The sequence below is a fragment of the Tachysurus vachellii genome, chromosome 26, assembly GCF_030014155.1.
Source record: "Tachysurus vachellii isolate PV-2020 chromosome 26, HZAU_Pvac_v1, whole genome shotgun sequence".
NCBI lineage: Eukaryota > Metazoa > Chordata > Actinopteri > Siluriformes > Bagridae > Tachysurus > Tachysurus vachellii.
Genome location: NC_083485.1, coordinates 9,413,531 through 9,430,990, shown reverse-complemented (window position 1 = coordinate 9,430,990; position 17,460 = coordinate 9,413,531). Strand labels below are relative to the sequence as shown.

The 17,460-nt window shown below is 37.1% G+C and overlaps 1 protein-coding gene across 11 annotated transcripts in view; it reads left to right on the top strand.

Moving 5' to 3' along the window:
* The window catches only part of phldb1a (pleckstrin homology-like domain, family B, member 1a), a 47,553-nt gene extending 30,688 nt beyond the window's left edge, over window positions 1-16,865 (top strand). For 5 of the 11 annotated variants that reach the window (XM_060862497.1, XM_060862501.1, XM_060862498.1 and 2 more), the window contains 17 exons: window positions 694-831; window positions 1,341-1,469; window positions 2,866-3,021; window positions 3,174-3,284; window positions 3,898-3,987; window positions 4,476-4,595; window positions 6,151-6,276; window positions 6,577-6,735; window positions 6,969-7,106; window positions 7,735-7,818; window positions 8,785-8,851; window positions 9,539-9,815; window positions 11,956-12,046; window positions 12,391-12,537; window positions 13,617-13,836; window positions 14,983-15,068; window positions 15,342-16,865. In XM_060862497.1, the coding sequence (XP_060718480.1) occupies window positions 694-831; window positions 1,341-1,469; window positions 2,866-3,021; window positions 3,174-3,284; window positions 3,898-3,987; window positions 4,476-4,595; window positions 6,151-6,276; window positions 6,577-6,735; window positions 6,969-7,106; window positions 7,735-7,818; window positions 8,785-8,851; window positions 9,539-9,815; window positions 11,956-12,046; window positions 12,391-12,537; window positions 13,617-13,836; window positions 14,983-15,068; window positions 15,342-15,482 (2,280 nt within the window). In that variant the 3' untranslated portion in view covers window positions 15,483-16,865. The remainder of the gene's footprint in view (window positions 1-693; window positions 832-1,340; window positions 1,470-2,865; window positions 3,022-3,173; window positions 3,285-3,897; window positions 3,988-4,475; window positions 4,596-6,150; window positions 6,277-6,576; window positions 6,736-6,968; window positions 7,107-7,734; window positions 7,819-8,784; window positions 8,852-9,538; window positions 9,816-11,955; window positions 12,047-12,390; window positions 12,538-13,616; window positions 13,837-14,982; window positions 15,069-15,341) is intronic. The other 6 variants (XM_060862502.1, XM_060862500.1, XM_060862503.1 and 3 more) reach the window with 6 other exon arrangements.
* Window positions 16,866-17,460: the final 595 nt, after the last annotated feature.

Below are 17,460 nucleotides of genomic sequence, written 5' to 3'. Positions count from 1 at the left end.
GAAACTTTTTTGGCTTATTTTTAAGGTAAGGTCCATTTTTATTGACCAGGATCTTTGTTGTCCAAAAAATTGTGTTTTACTGGCAAGTAAAATGTGTTTCAACAAATGTCAAAATTTTACAGGAGCCTGGGAATTAACATCCTGCTTACGTTCGATGCTTAAGTGCAATCATCACAGGCCCAATGTGTGGAAAAAAAAAATCTATCTATCTATCTATCTATCTATCTATCTATCTATCTATCTATCTATCTATCTATCTATCTATCTATCTATCTATCTATCTATCTATATACACACACATGTATAGATGTATATAGATCTTTATATACACAACTTCTACATCCACTTCCTACATTTTTGCTGTACATATTTACTGCATTCTAAAATGTCACACATCTTGCAATTTCTTTCACATTAATGTTAGCATGATGTTACTTGAACTTTGTGGTTCTTTTTTAGTGTTTCAGAAATCTATATTGTCTGTGTCTACAGTGACTTGGTGGGAAAGAGTCTAATTGGCCAGCAAAGAAAGGGAAAAAAACAACAACATTTAGATGGATATTAGATCATTAGCAGTTGTTGAATATTTTCAAAAAATGAAATAAGAGTGTACAGTAATGTTTTGAATGATTATAGAAATTTGATTACAATGTGTTCATACAATTTGTTAATAAAATTTGTTTAAATATGCAGGTTGAAATGGAACGGGCATTGCTGCAAGGGGAGAGGAGAGCTGAGTTAGATCAAGTGGAGGCAGAGTTAGAGATTATCAATCAGATTCAGCTCAAACTGAGTGAAGTGGAGAAAAATATTCAGAGGGAGAAAGAAAAGGTAAACACATATACACACAAAAGGAACGGTTTGCATAATTGAATTAATGCATTCTTTTGCACCTAGAAGCATTTTGCTTTCAGCAAGGAGGAACAAATTTGCCTCCCTTTGTTTCTTGCATTTTTCTCTTGATAGCTGTTTGTGGAAACACTCTACTAACTTATTTCTAACCCTTAACAACCAACCTCTTTACACATACTTTGACTTGTGTTTGAATGGTTGATAAAATAAAAAGAAGAATAAACGTCTTTTCTTGTAAGTGCAAGTATCTAACAAAATAGAACTGATTATATTGTACCACTGCATGATCTAAGCTATTTTATTATGAAGCATCACAAGCATATCACTTTGCATAGCAAGAGATGCAGAAAAAACTCGGCCATGCTGCTTCTGAGCAGTGTTATTTTTTTGTGTCTTCCTCTCCTGTATCCCTGGTATACGCTGTCTGCGCACATGCTTGTGTGTATTTGTGTGTATATGTATGTGTGCATATGTTTATTGTTTCATAGGGGAGGGCTAATGTATCAGCCGAGCGTGACGTCCTGGCCAGGTTGAGGGACGGGTACAGTGAGCTGAAGAGCCAGGTTCACAAATGCCCCGAGTCTCTGAGGGAGCACTTACAGGAACAGCTTGCTAGGGTCAGTCTTCTCTCCTACTGCGCTTTGGAGCATCAAAAACACAAAAGCAAGGACAAATGTTCAGCTAATATTAAAGGAAACAAGACCAAAGGCAATTATGAACAAACTGAACGAGTAGAGAGCGCAAACAAAACCCCACAAAAACATAACTACTGCAGTTAGGACACTGCGACGGGTTTGTTTACAGTGAATGCATTTGCATGTACAAAATAATCTGATAACTGCAGAAAATCAGATTTTGGCGACACGTATACATGCACTTCAGTAATGTGATAATAATAAAACTCTGGGTCTAGAGTCAGCTGTTAATCAGATTTCTTTTATTAGCATCGCTACAAGTTGCAAAGCTAGCAGTTTAATTAAATTTTCCCGTATAGAGCTGGAAGGCACTTTTTGAATCAAGTAGCTTGTAAGTAGATTTTATCGACCAAGCAACGGAATGGTATTGATAAACTTTACATCGTTTCATTTTGTTCACATCCGCAATATATTTGTAATCCATTATGTAGAGTATTTATTGTCGATTGGTTAGAAACACAGCTGATTCCAAGGTAAAATCATATTTTCACTGGTAAATATTTATTTGCATATAATGCTGTACTTTTACCCAAACAAAAAGACAAGCTTTTTTCTGGTTGTGTTTGTATACATGCTCAGATTCCTTGAAATCTAATAACAGTATTTTTTATTGTGGTATGCTGCTTATATGACTATTTTCTGCTTTGTGGATCAGATATTTCTCAAGTGTTCAGATTATCAGTGTTCATGAAAAAAATAATAGGGAGATCAAATGACAAAGTCAGTTAACAATACATGTGTATTTTGTAATTGCTTTGTTTTATGTGTATTTTGTAATGCTATTGAAATTATATTAAAAAGGGAAAATACAGTCTTCATATCCTATCACTGTATTGTTTGGAAACCTTCAGAGTATGTTGGCTGGTTTCTCCTTTACACTTTCTCTGTTTTTTTTTTTTTTTTTTTTTTTTTTTTTGTGTGTAGAATTCACTGTTGAATAAAAGAAAAAGTTTTGACCGTTGTATTTTCTTCTTTTTTCGGATGGTCTTTGCATGTTGTTCTATTATTGCCTGTTTTTTATAAGCTAACAAATTCAACTGCTTGCTTGCTTTGCATGTTTTAACAAAAATATCTCACTAATTCACTCATACAGGACAGAACATAAGGAATCACATCTATTTTCTTCTTCAAGAAATTCCAACAATTTATTATGCACTGTTTTTTAATCAGGTGGAGATTTAGTTTTTTGAAATGTATAGAACAGATAAAGTCACAGGAGAGTCACAGAGACATTTGTGCTCATCTTTCTATTTTTCATGTCCACCTGTTTGTCTGTCTCTGTGTCCACGTCTCTCCGCTGTCTCCATTCTGTCTGCAGAAGGCTGAGGCTCTGGAGTCTGGCTCAAAGCGCTTTGAGGACCTGGAGTTCCGCCAGCTGGAACGTGAGAGCAGTCTGGAGGAGGAGAAGGAGACAGTCACCCGGCAGCTGCTCCAGGAGAAGGCGGAGTACCAACGCAGCGTGGCCAAGAGGAAGGTATTATTATTGTAATCAGAACAATTTTACTGGCTCCTGCAGCATGTGTTGGAGGGGCGATGAAACACATCAGTACTGAGATTGTAAGAATTGTGATTATTACAAATATGGGACTTAAAAAATCCAAAACTGCATTTCTCCTATTCCTCAAGGAGAAAATGGCTGCCCTTGAGATTCACGCCAATCAGCTTGGCATGCAGGCAGCTAAGGATTCTGAGCGGATGGCTAAAGACCGAACCATTGCCCTGCAAATGCTGCATAAGGTTAGTTCAGTATACTGATGGGCATGTAACCACACCAGTCAATTAGAGAAGTACTATTTTAAAGGAAACAGGCCTGTAGGTTTTTCTGCAGCCGTGTGATTCATGGATTAGACAAATGATGTTAAAATCAACACAAACACATATTCATACCAATTGAACTCGAACCAATTGTTTAGACGCCACTTTTATCCTGGCAGTATTTAGCCTGCCACAAAATGCCTTAAATGGTGTTTTATTGTTTTAGTGAGTAGCACGAACTGGTCAGACAGAAAGGTATGTGGCATTCAGTTGAAGGCTGTATTTACACTTCAAATCAGAAATTTGCCACCTATGAACTTGAGGAAATACTGACTTAAATTTCAGCAACAAGCAAACATTATTGATGATTAATGAAAAGAGCAATTATATAAAACATGTATACAAAACATTCAAATGTATCTTGCCTCTTTGTGATCTTTAGTTTTCACCATCTATGGTGTTTGCAAGCTGTGGCACTATAAAATTTTAGACTTGTTACTATTCAAAGGCATTCAAATACTACATTTATTCTGTCACATATCATTTCAACATAAATATGTTGTTGCAATGAACTTATTATATCTCAATCAAATAGGAGAAGGAGAGACTGACAACAATGGAAAAGAGATACCAATGTTTGACTGGAGGGAAGACTTTCCCCAGTTCCTCTAACACCATGCAGGAGGTAAGGATACATACTGTAAGCGGCACCAGCAGAATTCTCAGCCAGGCCAAGAATCTTTAGTGTTGTCTGGTACTATCAGGCCTCTGTCACTCTTCACTGCCATTGATCTGACAGACCCTTCTTTGTAGAATATCTAGAAAGACTTGTTTTCTTCTTGAACGTCATTAATATTCATGAGTTGATGTTGGTAGCTCAGAACTGGGTAGCTGGGTGTTGAAATATCCACCCGTATTTTTGGCGTACTGTAAGATACTACTAATATCTATCGGATCTGCTTCACTGTCTCTGGCAGCGATGTAAAAATTTAATCTAAGCTTTTGCTACAGGCGATAAGCTCCATTGCAGTGCCTCACTGTTTGTCTATTAAATATGTAAAAGCAAAAGGGAGGGGAGTTATACAGTCTAGGAGCTCTGAGAAGCTTAATGCGGATTATATTGGTTTAAAAATGACCCCTGTAGTTCATTCCAACCACTGATATTCAAAACAGGACATTCTGCATATCAGCGAATCTGACCTATCCAATGAAGTCCTTATCCAGCATCCACCTCTACCTGCTCCCTGCATCCAAAGCTCCACCTCTCATTCTTGCCCCATCAGGCCTCATGAGGTAAACGAGTGGCATGCTGGTGTATGGAAATCAGGACTGTTTCAGGAGTCTTTTACCTGATGCATCTAATAAGCAAATGCTTATTAGTAAAGAAGTGTAACTGCATTTAGCCATAATTCAGAACCAAAAATTACACAGTAGCTTGAGTAATATTAACAGCATGGTGCTCTACTGGAGTAATAATCATGTATCCATGATTATTTAACGCTGTGATAACTGTAACAAAATATAACATTAACACATGCTACGTAGTATTCAGCCTTGTCTGCCTGGACCTATGTAATGTGCAATGTAACTGTGCAATACAAGGGTAATTGACTAGCTTTAGGTCAGTGTGATGTGAGACTAAGGTGTGTGCTGTGATTGCAGTTTTCATTTGTGCAGGCTTAGAAGCTCATCATTACAAGACTCTGTAAGTGTTTTCATCATGTACTCTCACTGGATACTTTAATAGGAATACCTGTACCTGAACATCATCTTATTTATGCAATTATTAAATAAGCCAATCACGTGGCAGCAGCACAATGCATTTATTCATATGCACATACTAAAAAGTTTCAGTTAATTTTCACATCGGACGTCAGAATGGGGAAAGTGAACAAGGTGACTTTGATTGTAACATGGTGGTTGGTGCCAGATGGGCTGATATGAGTATTTCAGAAACTTCAGATAATTGGGATTTTCATGCAGCCTCTAGGGTTTATACAGAATCAGGCAAAAATCAAGAAACATCCAGTGATCAGCAGTTTTGCGAAGAGAGACATTGCGGGACAATGTTAACAGAATGGTTTAAGCTGCCAGAAGTAACTCAAATAAACACTTTTTACAGCCATTATGAACTGAAAGACATCTCAGAATGCACACAATGTCAGAAGCCTAGGCTGACACTGGAAGACCACATCAGGATCCACTAGTATAAGTGAAGAATAAACTAATGCTGTAACTGCATGAACGAGTAGGAGTAAACGTATTGGAATGTGATGGGCAGGTGACCTACAGACTTTTGGGTTTGAGTTTAAAGGATGAAAATGAGATAATAGATTATAATTTGAGCTTTCATTTTTACATTTATATCAACATATGTTAAACACCTTTTTTGAATCCACACATTTTTTTTAAAGTGATCAGAAATATTGGAACATGTGAATGACGGGTTGATTCCTGTTGCTCGGGTATGACCTATTAGATTGATTGTTTAAATAATTTATAGCTCTGGATATCTATTTTGAGCCATGAGTTTCACCAGTGAAGAATGCATTAGTTAAAAAGGATAATCATCTTATATTATTCTTTTGATCTCAAACACAACTGTCTTCAGCTTCTTTTAAAAAACAAAAGAAGTGGCCTTACTGTTCCAATACTTTATTTTATTTTATTTTATTTATTTATTTATTTATTTTTAGAGAGTACAGTATGTGCATGTGTGTGGGAGTGTGTACACAATGCACAATGATGTGTTGGGCCTCTGGATTGTTTTTTTTTATATTTGCTGTAACAGTATGTACAGTACAGGTGGAGGTGCGAGTTGGTGCCTTTTTGATTTGTGTGTATTCAGGAGTACCTGAGACTTTCAGATGTATTTAAGATGTATGGTAGTGGTTGTGTCCCACCACAAGCCACCTCTTTTGCCCCTACCACTTCCTGCATTTCTCTTGCTGTTACACCAGATACCCCTCGCGAGGTATGAATCTACAGCTCACATTACTTTTTTCTGGAGTTTCTTATCCATTCTTTCTATGTTCTCTTTGACTCTCCCACTGTCTTTCTTTTGCTTCTTATGACTCAATGTATCACTGTGTCTCTTATCATTTCTATTTCTTCTAGTTCTTGCTCATGTCTATTAATAGAATGTAGATCAAACAGCAAGCTCATTTCATATTTCTAAACATAGATTGCTTCTGTGTCTTTCTGCTTTTTAACATCGTCATTACATTCTCTCCTCTGGCTGTGTACATGTACTCAATGCTTTGATGGGGTAAAGGATTATGTGACAGTTAGTCAGTTGAACCAGCTCTTCGGGATGCACAAGGTTGATCACTCCACAACGGCTACTGTCCAATCATTCCAAGCTATTGTATCTGACCCTGTCCTCTCTAACCACATGTCACAGTGTGACCCTGCCCAGTCTCTTTCAGCTGAGGTGTGTGTTCCATATGGTTTTCTTTCTAGTATCATAAATATACAGTATGTATTAAATTATATGGAGAAAAGTGGTACTGTCTTTTTAAGGCTGATGTATTGGTATGCATGGAAATGATTTTGGATCTGGATAAGGCTGCATGTATTCTATCATTCTTCTTTCATCCCACCCTGCCTCTTCTCCTATCATCTCTGCTCCTTTTTTCTTATGCTTGCATTGCTTGCAATACCTAGGCTGAGAGGAACAAGCCTCTGTTGCCCAGGCTGGATTTAGAGCGCTGGTACCAAGACATCATGGCAGTTGGGGATACTAGCCATGCTTGTCCTCCCCCTCTTCCAGCTAAGTCTTTCTCCACACGCAGAACCATGCAGGTAAACTCCATTATCCCACCTTAACTCCCAGTCTCTTCATGGTGTTCCTGTACTCACACGCTCTGTCATCGTCCACGGATCATCCACTAACATTAGCCCATGTTGTTTAGAGTGCTTTTTTGGGAAAGTCTGACATTTGTGTCTGTGTGTTGTGCTGGTACATAGCAGGAGATGTCTGATTGTCTGTGCTTACATTTGTCAAACCAAATGATTTTTCTGTTGCTTCATATCTGTTTAATCTGTTTAATTAATGTCTTTAATTGCCAATTGGAGCAAGATATAAACCAGATTTTCTTACAGAAATCCGCTTAGAAATGTTACTTCAGTGACGCTCCTGTACATTGTTATTTTTAAATATATTTTATCCTACTCACTGTGCATTGTCATGCAAATGCACATGTGCTGAAAAAATGCATGTACAGTATATCAGCTGTAAAAGTTCCATGATTATTTAAGTATTGAACAGGTTATCATAATAGAAATGTCATTTGGATTGAGCTCATTTGGTTTACTCCTCTAACTTCCTGTTGCTGTTTATGTGAATGTTTCTCATTCCAGTTAAGCTATCATCTGAATTATTAATTGATTATCAGACTGCACCAAGACATGCTCTTCTCCGTGTTCTCAGATGTACAGATGTAAGCAGGACGGAGCAAATGGTACGTCCACACAACCCAACGCTGGAATTGCAGGCAGAAACACTCCAACCAAGGTAATGCACGCACACACAAACATACACATATACACACACACTGCCTGCAGCAATATATGGAGGTATGTAAATCATTGGACAGTTTCACAGTTAGGGTGCTCAAGCTGTCTGGATTTTGAAAGATGATTATGAGGTTTAAGTTCAGTTTAAGTTTGAATTTCAGCCTCGGTTTTATTGTCTATTTAAGACGTCAAACGATAAATGATTTATGGGTTTTCTCAAATGTTGAATGACAGTAAATCAATTGCTATATGTATATGTATGCTATATGTATATGTATATGTATATATACATATATATATATATATATATATATATATATATATATATATATATATATATATATATATATATATATATATATATATATATATATATGTGTGTGTATATGTGTATATGTATATGTATATATATATACATATATATACATATACATATATATATATATATATATATATATATATATATATATATATGTTTCTAGTTGTGAGTAGGAAAAAAGAAGTCAGATCAAACCAAATCTCACATTTTCTTCTTTCCCAATATTGTGAAATTATGAAGATTATTATTTAAAACTTTCTGTTTCTGTAAATTTGTGTTTGGAGATGACTATCAACAATTCAGTGAATGCTTCTTGAATTATATCTGGAACAAAAAGTGTATTTTAGTGTCATACTGTACTTTAACCACAATCGCATGTTCAAATGTGCTGGAATATAGATAAAAAAATGTCTCTGTCCAGTTCTAGAGTATTCTGCATAAACTTGCTATTAACATTTTACTTTGGATTAGGATTTTCATAATTTCTACTAATAACATAATGTCTACAATTAACCAGACTTTTGCAGTGTTAGTACTACAGCTGCTGTTTGATCAACCATGATTCTGTACATGTTTCTTTTCAAATGTGATACGTAGTATTTTGTATGTAGTCTTTGTTCACTCACATTGTTGTCTCACTTTTAGAGCCTTCCAGACCTGTCAGCCCCTCATCTGGATACAGAGTCCAAGAACCTGGCTCTTGAGGGCAAAGGTAAACCAGCTCCACGATGGCATAAACATGTTTCTGTATATCATATTAACCGCTTATGCTTCACCAGTCTATCCATTGTCGTCAACTCCACCTGTTCATCTGAACGGTGAAGCATAGAGGAGCTTCAGTTTCTAAGATTTGAAAAGAATTGATTTAGGACAAATGTTCTGAGGCTTGTATGGTCTTGTCTTGGTATCTGTAATGTTGGAGCCAATCTTTTTAACAGCATGCATGAATGCACCATACTCTAGGGCAAGAGGCATCAACTGGCAGTTTGTGGTCTGGATGTGTAACCACCAAAGAATTTCAGTAGACCACTTCTGGTACAGTCACATGTACTTAGGTTGAATTAATTAGCTGAAAGCAACTCGTCATTTTTTTTTATTTTTTACTTTCTTTTATTCTGAACAGTGAACTGAGAAAATGGCTTATTTGGAGAAAGGTGACAACAATAAAATACAATGTTTAAAGACATTTGGACAAAGAAATACCATAATGTTTAAGCAAAAACAAGTTACAGTTTTGACCATTCTCTCATGTCAGAGTATCTGGACCTTTGTAAGCATGGAATTGCACATAACTGGACCTTTTGGGTAAAGTTCAGAATAAACAAAGTCAATTGACCAGGTTGTCCATTATCACTCTCTTAACATTTTTCACATTTTGTTTCTTTATGCATCTGCCTAGGGCTCCAAACATGCGATGACTCCAGATTTTTCACCACTGAGCTTAAAGCGAGGCTTGAAACGGACCCACAATGCCACTGGGGGGTGCCGCAGGGCTCTCACTCTCAGTTAAATGGCCCATTCACTGCTCCAGCAGCCCCAATGGTGCACCATTCCATCCTGCACCATCAAGCACCCCCTGCAGGTGGCCAAGCATATGACACACTCAGTCTGGAGAGCTCTGACAGCATGGAGACCAGCATATCCACTGGAAACAACTCCACCTGTTCACCTGAAAGGTGAGTGACCGAGGGGTGCTTAAGTCATTTGAAAACATTGGTTTGACCCAAAGCATCTGAACCTCATAGGGGAGTCTGGTGGTATACTTTTTCAGGTAAAAGACATTCTTAAATGACATTTTTAACAAGTAATGAGATCACCATTAATGACTGAGCTCAATCCTGATCACGTTTTCTTTATTAATAAAGAACATTGTGGATGGATGAGGTGGAACATACAGTGCCTTGCAAAAGTATAGCAAATTCATCTCGGATTACAATGACTCACAGATTGTTCCAGACAGTATTTCTATTGCAAGCCAATATGTTCTTAAAGTACAAAATCATTATTTGTCAGAAGATCTTAAAAAAAATATATTATTTTCAACCCATTTACTTGGTTAAATGTTTAAATCTGTCCAAGACTTTCCATCAAGCTTTGTGCAATGTTTTTGGAAGTGATTTGCTTTATTCTTTCCATCAGATTCCCCCCAAGTTCTTTAAGTTGGTTGGATCTTGACTGCAGGTTTACATGACCACAGATATTTAATGTGATTCAGATCTGTACATTGACTTGGCCACTGCAGAATATTCCTCTTTTTGTTTGTAACCACGTCTGTGTTGCTTTGGTTTTATATTTTCCAACCAGTGTCCTCCTGAAAAGTGAGGTTTATATTAAGCTTTAGAGTTTTTTAACAGACTGCAGCAGGTAGAGTCACCCTATATTTTGCTACAGCTGTTCTTTGATCAATTTAAACAAGATGGCCAGCTTCTAAGGATGAAAAAACACATTCACGTTCATATGCCGTCACTGCCATTGCAGCGGTCAGCTTTCTGTTCAGGTCTTCATAAGTAAACATTTCTAGACTTCGACAGGAAGGATTTAGTGTTAAGTCTATAATAAATGAAGTGTTAAGTCTATAATAAACATAGAAACTATGCTGACATAGCTCTAGAGCTCTTGGTTACAGAATTTCACTTGACTATAAACAGTTGTAAAAATGACATTATTTATATTTTCATTATTTACTGTCCAGTGTCACCCAAATGAGGATGGCTTCCCTTCTGAGCCTGGTTACACTCCATGTTTCTTCATGTTTTTCCTTGCCACCGTCACCTCAGGTTTGCTCTTTATGGGTAAACGTTAGAGATATATAATAATTTAAAACTGTCATTTTTTTATCTATATATTTCAGTAAAGCAGTTTTGAGACAATATCTGTTGTTAAAAGGGCTATACAAATAAATTTAATTGAATTTACATGAGGAAAACAGATCCCCTGTCTTTATAGTCTTTTTTTAGTTCAGATATTTATCTATTTATTTTTCAGGACTCAGGACCTTTATTCACGCAAACATATGAAAACAACTCCAAATACTGTATGCAGCAATATTGTACCAGTGTTGCACTTAATTACCACTGCTAAGAACTAACAGTCAACTCGAGTTTGATTCAGGTCAGGTCAGTTCAGGGCTCTGAATGACTGGCCTTGCCAGTGCCCCTGAGAGACGGTCTCCATGGGAACCCTTGTCTGCCTCTGTTCCCCTGACAACGGGTCATCCTGCCCAATTTCCCCTTAAACATGTTTTTCTTTGCATTTCTCTCCTTGTACAAAGTTACTTGGCCTGTTGCCATGACAACCACCAACCATACAAGAGACAAGATCTTGCTCACCTGTTCAGAGTTGGGTCGTGTCCCGAGGCAGAACAAGGGGAGCCTGCCATATTATGTATTCCCCTTAGAAAGTGGTGGGGGTTTGAGTACTTTGTCAGCCGGGAAGGATATTCACTTGATTGTGTCCTATTTTTCAATTCTAGAAGTGATGGATCTTGGGAAGGAATTTACTCGGTTTCTGGTCTATGTTTTTATACCCTTTGATGTTTTAATATGTCAGAATTAGAGCTCCTGGGTCTCAACCTACAGTCAGAATATTTTTTTTCTCTTAAAATGGAAAAACTTACCTAAGGGCTCATACATGGGTCAGCTGTCTGTTCCTAGAAGAATGAGTTGCAACAGGAAGAAATTGATTCAAACGGCCACTTTTGACTGTCAAGAGTGGAAAAAAGTAATTGTGTACATTGCGAACATTTGTGTTCAATTCCACAACCTCTTCTTGTGAGCTCCTATAGTAACAGAGCAAATGGATGTGTTTGTGTCTCAGTGGTAGCGGCCTGGCTGGGATGAGGCTGGAGGAAATGGAGAAGATGCTGAAGGAGGCTCAACAGGAAAAAGCCAGACTGGTGGAGAGTCGTGTGAGTCCCATTAAACTTTAATTGTCTGTGAAATGTTATCTCTCTTATGAATTTCAAAATGGAGAGTCAACTCCCTTTGCCTCTGCAGCAGCGTAGATTCTTTTCACACCTACAAAGAGACACTGACATGAAAGACGGGCTCTTAACAAGTTCACCTAGAGTAATACACATATTGACATTCTCCTGTGAAATTATTTTTTCATACGTCCCTTGTAACCTCTCACTGTGGGCTTTTGCAAATGTATTTTTTTTTTCCTTCAGTCTGTTTCATCTTTTCACTATTAGTTCAATACCCTTTTCTTTCTGTTTCTCTGTCTCCCTCACGGTGTCTGTATCACTCTCAGGAGAGAGAGGCGCAGGCACGAAGGCAGCTGCTGGAGGAGGAAAGGAAGAGGCGAGAGGAGGTGGAGAGGAGGCTGCAGGAAGAGACGGCACATCGGCAGAGATTAGTAGAGGAAGAGGTCAAGATGAGAGAAAAGCAAAGCTCACAGGTCAGTGCAGGTCTATGAAGACATTAAACTTGAGAGAATACCAGCTGCTTGTAGATCAATGGGACTCTTGGAGTGCAGACTGCCAGTGAATCCTTTCAGAAATAACATGTACTTTTAGTGTCTTGAGGTTAAGAAAATGCTTAAAGACTCGGGTTTTCACACTGATCTTGGAGCCATCACAGCTTTGGCCGCATCAGGCATGTGTCAATTTAGAGGTTTTAAAGGGCCATAGGGCTTAGTGGATATAGGGCTTAGTGGAAAATACTGTTCTGAGCTGAGGTGCCTCTAGCTCTGAGGTGAGTGTTCAAATCAAACATGTGTGAAAAGTGATTAAGGGGTCATTCTGTGAATACTAGGGGGATAGCATGAAGGTAAAAGTCAGATTGCAGAGGGAAGACTTAAGGCACTTGAGAGGATGGACAGATGTTTGAGGAAAAGAGAAAAAAATAGTGCTTAAAAGTCAAAGAAAAAGTAAAGACACATGGCAAAAGCAAGAGAATGGAGATGAAATGACAATGGATTAGACTGTATTTAGCTTACAAATATAACAAGCTGTCCATACAATGACTATTTAAAAACACTATTCAGTAATTTATTAGAATTAAGTTGTTAAATGCTGTTAAAACCTGTCTAAAACTACATTTTTTCAAATTAAAGGATTTAAGAGCTATATAGACTTTTAATTTGCATTTGAATGGTCTTAGATTTTAACTTTTTAATGTTAGGCTGTAAATATTTTTGTCATTTGATTTTTTTTTTATGCAGCTGAATCTGTATGACGCTGAGACATTTGACGTCTCACACACAATCATATACACTAGATAATGCAGTTTTACAGGCCAGAAGTAGACACAGACAAAGAAATTAAATGTTTGGGATTAATTAAAAATCACGAATAATAACCATGTTTAAAAAATGTTTTACAGTATCACCTCTTCAAAAATATATATTATTTAGCTTTTTTCATACTTGTACATGAGGGGACATTATTTATACAGTGTAGATCATATTTGCACCAATAATGATAACATACAAAATTCTCACATATCTATTTTATATTTAAATTCTGCCCTGATTAGGCTCGTCCAATGACCCGTTACCTACCCATCCGAAAGGAGGAGTTCGACCTGCGCTCTCACGTGGAGTCAGCTGGTCACTGCATAGACACCTGTCCTTATGTCATCGTTGCTGAGAAAATGTGCAAAGGCCACTTGGTGAAGATGGGTGGCAAAATCAAATCATGGAAGAAGCGCTGGTTCGTCTTTGACCGGTTAAAGAGGACTTTCTCTTACTATGTCGGTATGTTTAAGTCATGAGGATAAAGTTCTGTTCTCCAGCTTACCAGCATTAAACCAGGGTGAAAAGGCACTTGCACTATGGACAAAAGTAATGTTCTTTTGTTGTTATATTTTTTTTGTTGCCACTCTTCTCACCATATACACCATCTTTTTTTTTTCTACACTGGCATGTCTCTCACTTTTAATGTCTTTCGTACACACACACACACACGTAGCTCACGTGTGTAGCCTTTTCACCCTCTTACTCCCCATGTTAGTAGTAGTGATGATGATGATGATGAAATAATCTGTAACACTTTCTCCAGCCCTGTGTTTGAGAGCAATGGGGGGTGGGGGGGGAGGGGAGGGGGGAATTGAGATTTACCCCCGGCTTGTTCATGACTAACAACATGAGACTTGCAACTCTTCAAAAGCAGAAAAATGGCCAAAACAAACGAGCCCCATTTAGTAAAGTATATTTGGTTTAATTTTAAGGAGGCATAATTATAAAAAATAAATGATGAAATAATAATATGCGAAACTTTTATACATACACAAAAGGATAAGGAAGCATGTAACACACATTTATTTATTTATTTATTTATTTATTTGTTAATTTTTGTTTATTTATTTATTTAATTAAGATTTTTATTTATTCCTGAAGTTGAAAGAAATCACCTTTAGCTGCAGAGTTATTTAAAATCACAGATTATAGTGCGGCTTTGCGGCTCCATTAAAAGCTGCTATGCGGTTCTTTTTTAACTTTATATAGCTTTTTGTGAACATCTACGTACAGTATGCTGTGTTTTGTCCCTTGGGTGATGCTGACTTTGACAGATTTATGTCAGCAGTGAATAAAACAGTTCCACCCCAAATGCAAAACACTACCTGTAATAAAAAATGCACAACTATGTAGCCTTCAAAACCAAAGCGTCTGTTGTAACTCATGGAAAAAATTGCCTCTGTTTTTTGAGGTATAAATATAATTGCTTACATTTTAAAAAAGAAAGCAAATCCTCATGTCAAAACGTACAAATTGGGGAGCAATTTTTAATTGACTGCAGTATTAACTTAGTATCTTACTGAGTTAGTTACATACTGTAGTTAGGAGGAGGAAGGAAGAAGGTGCTAATGTATTTTTAAATGAAATACTCTCTTCTTTTTTCAGACAAGCATGAGACCAAGTTAAAAGGGGTTATCTACTTCCAGGCCATAGAGGAAGTTTATTACGACCACCTTCGCAGTGCCACTAAGGTAAACATACTGTATTAACTTGAAGCGTCTTATTTTTCTACAGTATTTATACTTCCTGAATAAGGAAACATGCCACAACAACAACATCCATCAAACACAACCCAATAGTCACTTTGTTCACAAGTTTGAAAATCCATACTGTCAGCAAGATCATTTCATACAACATTCCCAAATAGAGATGTTTATTTCTTTGTGCTGTTCTGCTTCATTTCTAGCTATCGTGTCAGTTCTCCTCATCCTGCACACGTTGTCTTTTTTGTTCTGTCCTGACAGAGTCCGAATCCCTCCCTAACCTTCTGTGTGAAGACGCACGACCGGCTGTACTTCATGGTGGCCCCGTCCCCAGAGGCCATGCGAATATGGATGGATGTCATAGTAACAGGCGCTGAGGGCTACACACAGTTTATGACCTGAGGGAAATCTGAGCGAACACTCAGCTGTGACGGCGTAAGACCGGGCAGGACTTGTCTAACAGGACGTCGGTTCTGCGTGAGGACTGAACTTTCCACTGATATTTGAACTTCAGTCATGCTGCAGCAGCCCACACTGACTGATGGTTATCATCCAGATCAGAAATATTTTGTATGGATGCATATTACCCAGAAGTGGACGGGGTTCTGTTGTTCTGCGCAGATAACAAGGTGCTTAAAACAAACCAGTCACCAAGAAAGACTATTATACATCTACATATTTTTTTAAATATTATATTGTTTGTGTAATAATATATATTTCATTACCACTTTGGAACTATCCATGGCAACAGTTCCATGCTATTACTTTGTTTTGCACACATTTGGATTAATTAAAAAATGGGAAAACATATTGTACTTTTTTATGCCAAATATATAAAACCAGTTATGCTTTTTAAGGTCTGTTTAGAGGTTTAAATGTTGTACTCTGTATCACTAACAGTGTTAATAACACTCAAAGTGTAATAATTTTTTCCAAAGTATTTCATGTACCAGAAAGTTGCATCAGCTCCTTGTTATATAAACCAATGTGTCAGTTACTGGTATAACAAAAAAAGATGCCATTAAGGGGGAAACAATGTTAGCTTAATACAAATATTAATAAGCATTTGGATTATGACATTCTGTTGGAAGAAATTGAGTAGCACTCCCATTTTTGTTCTCTACGACGTAAAAGACATTTGGACATGAGTTATAACTAATGTGCTAGCTGTTATCAATATTTCTATGGAGTTTGTCCAAATTCAAATTTACATTAGCTTCTTTAAAAAATTCATACTGTTAAAACAAGCATCATATTTCTTGTCGTATTTCTGTTTTGACACAATAATGTCTGGTGGGGACCATTTTTATTTGATGAAGTGTTTGTTATTATACCATGAGACTTGCCAAAGGTTAACTTCATTAGTCCAGCATTTTATTCTGTCAACACATAATGCACAGGTACAGTGATGTGATCCGTTTGAGTGTAATGGTTGCGACTGTGTGGCCGTAGGTGCCTTGCAAAATGTTCTGTCCTTTCAGGGCTGTTATGCAGTAGTGCTACACTAGTATTTTATAATGTTTTATTATTTATTCAGGTGTCCTGTCTTGCAAGTATGTCAAAATATAATACAAATGTGCATATAATATGCATACTAATATGCTATTATATAAGCTCAGAGCAATCTCATTAGCATTATATTTATACATGTGCTCACATAAACAGTGTATAAACAGAAATTCCAGTGTATGTGTATATACAGTATATAGGCTACATGTCCCATTTCCACTCATTAATTGTAATGACAGAGGTGTGTACCAGGCCTAAATAAATCGTGTAACAGAGCGTGTGAATTGCATCATGGTGTTTATGTAGTCGAAATGAATAAATATTGTACATTTTTAATTTAATATTAGGGCAAATATGTAATGCACTAGGATTTCAGTTAAAGGTTTAATAAGTTTAATAAGTTTCAAGCTTTCTGTCACCGAGACAGTTCCTGTGACAGACTGGACACATTTTACTGTTAATACCGTTAATTAATTATTTACAAGAAATTTCGACTATTGGCAGCTTTGTTACATTTAGCCTAGCCTTTGGAACTGGGCTGTAAAATGCATTTGATCAGATAAATTAGACACTGAGAAGCTCAAATTGGACAAGACGATTTTACGCCCTCTGACCTTCCGGTTTATTCATACCAAGAACGTGGGAAATGTCAAAGCATCAATCACTCCTTAGAAAAAAAAACCTTCAAGTGTCATTGGAAATTTCATTAGAACCTTTTATGTTTATGTGATTCATAACAGCTACTTTCCTGCTACAAATCATCACCTTTTTATAGCCTTAATCTTCATTATTGAACTAAGGATGTGTTTATGATTCTGTCCAGCAGAGAGCGCTGTTTCCCTGTTTGTTCGTTCTGCGACGCAGTTGTTTT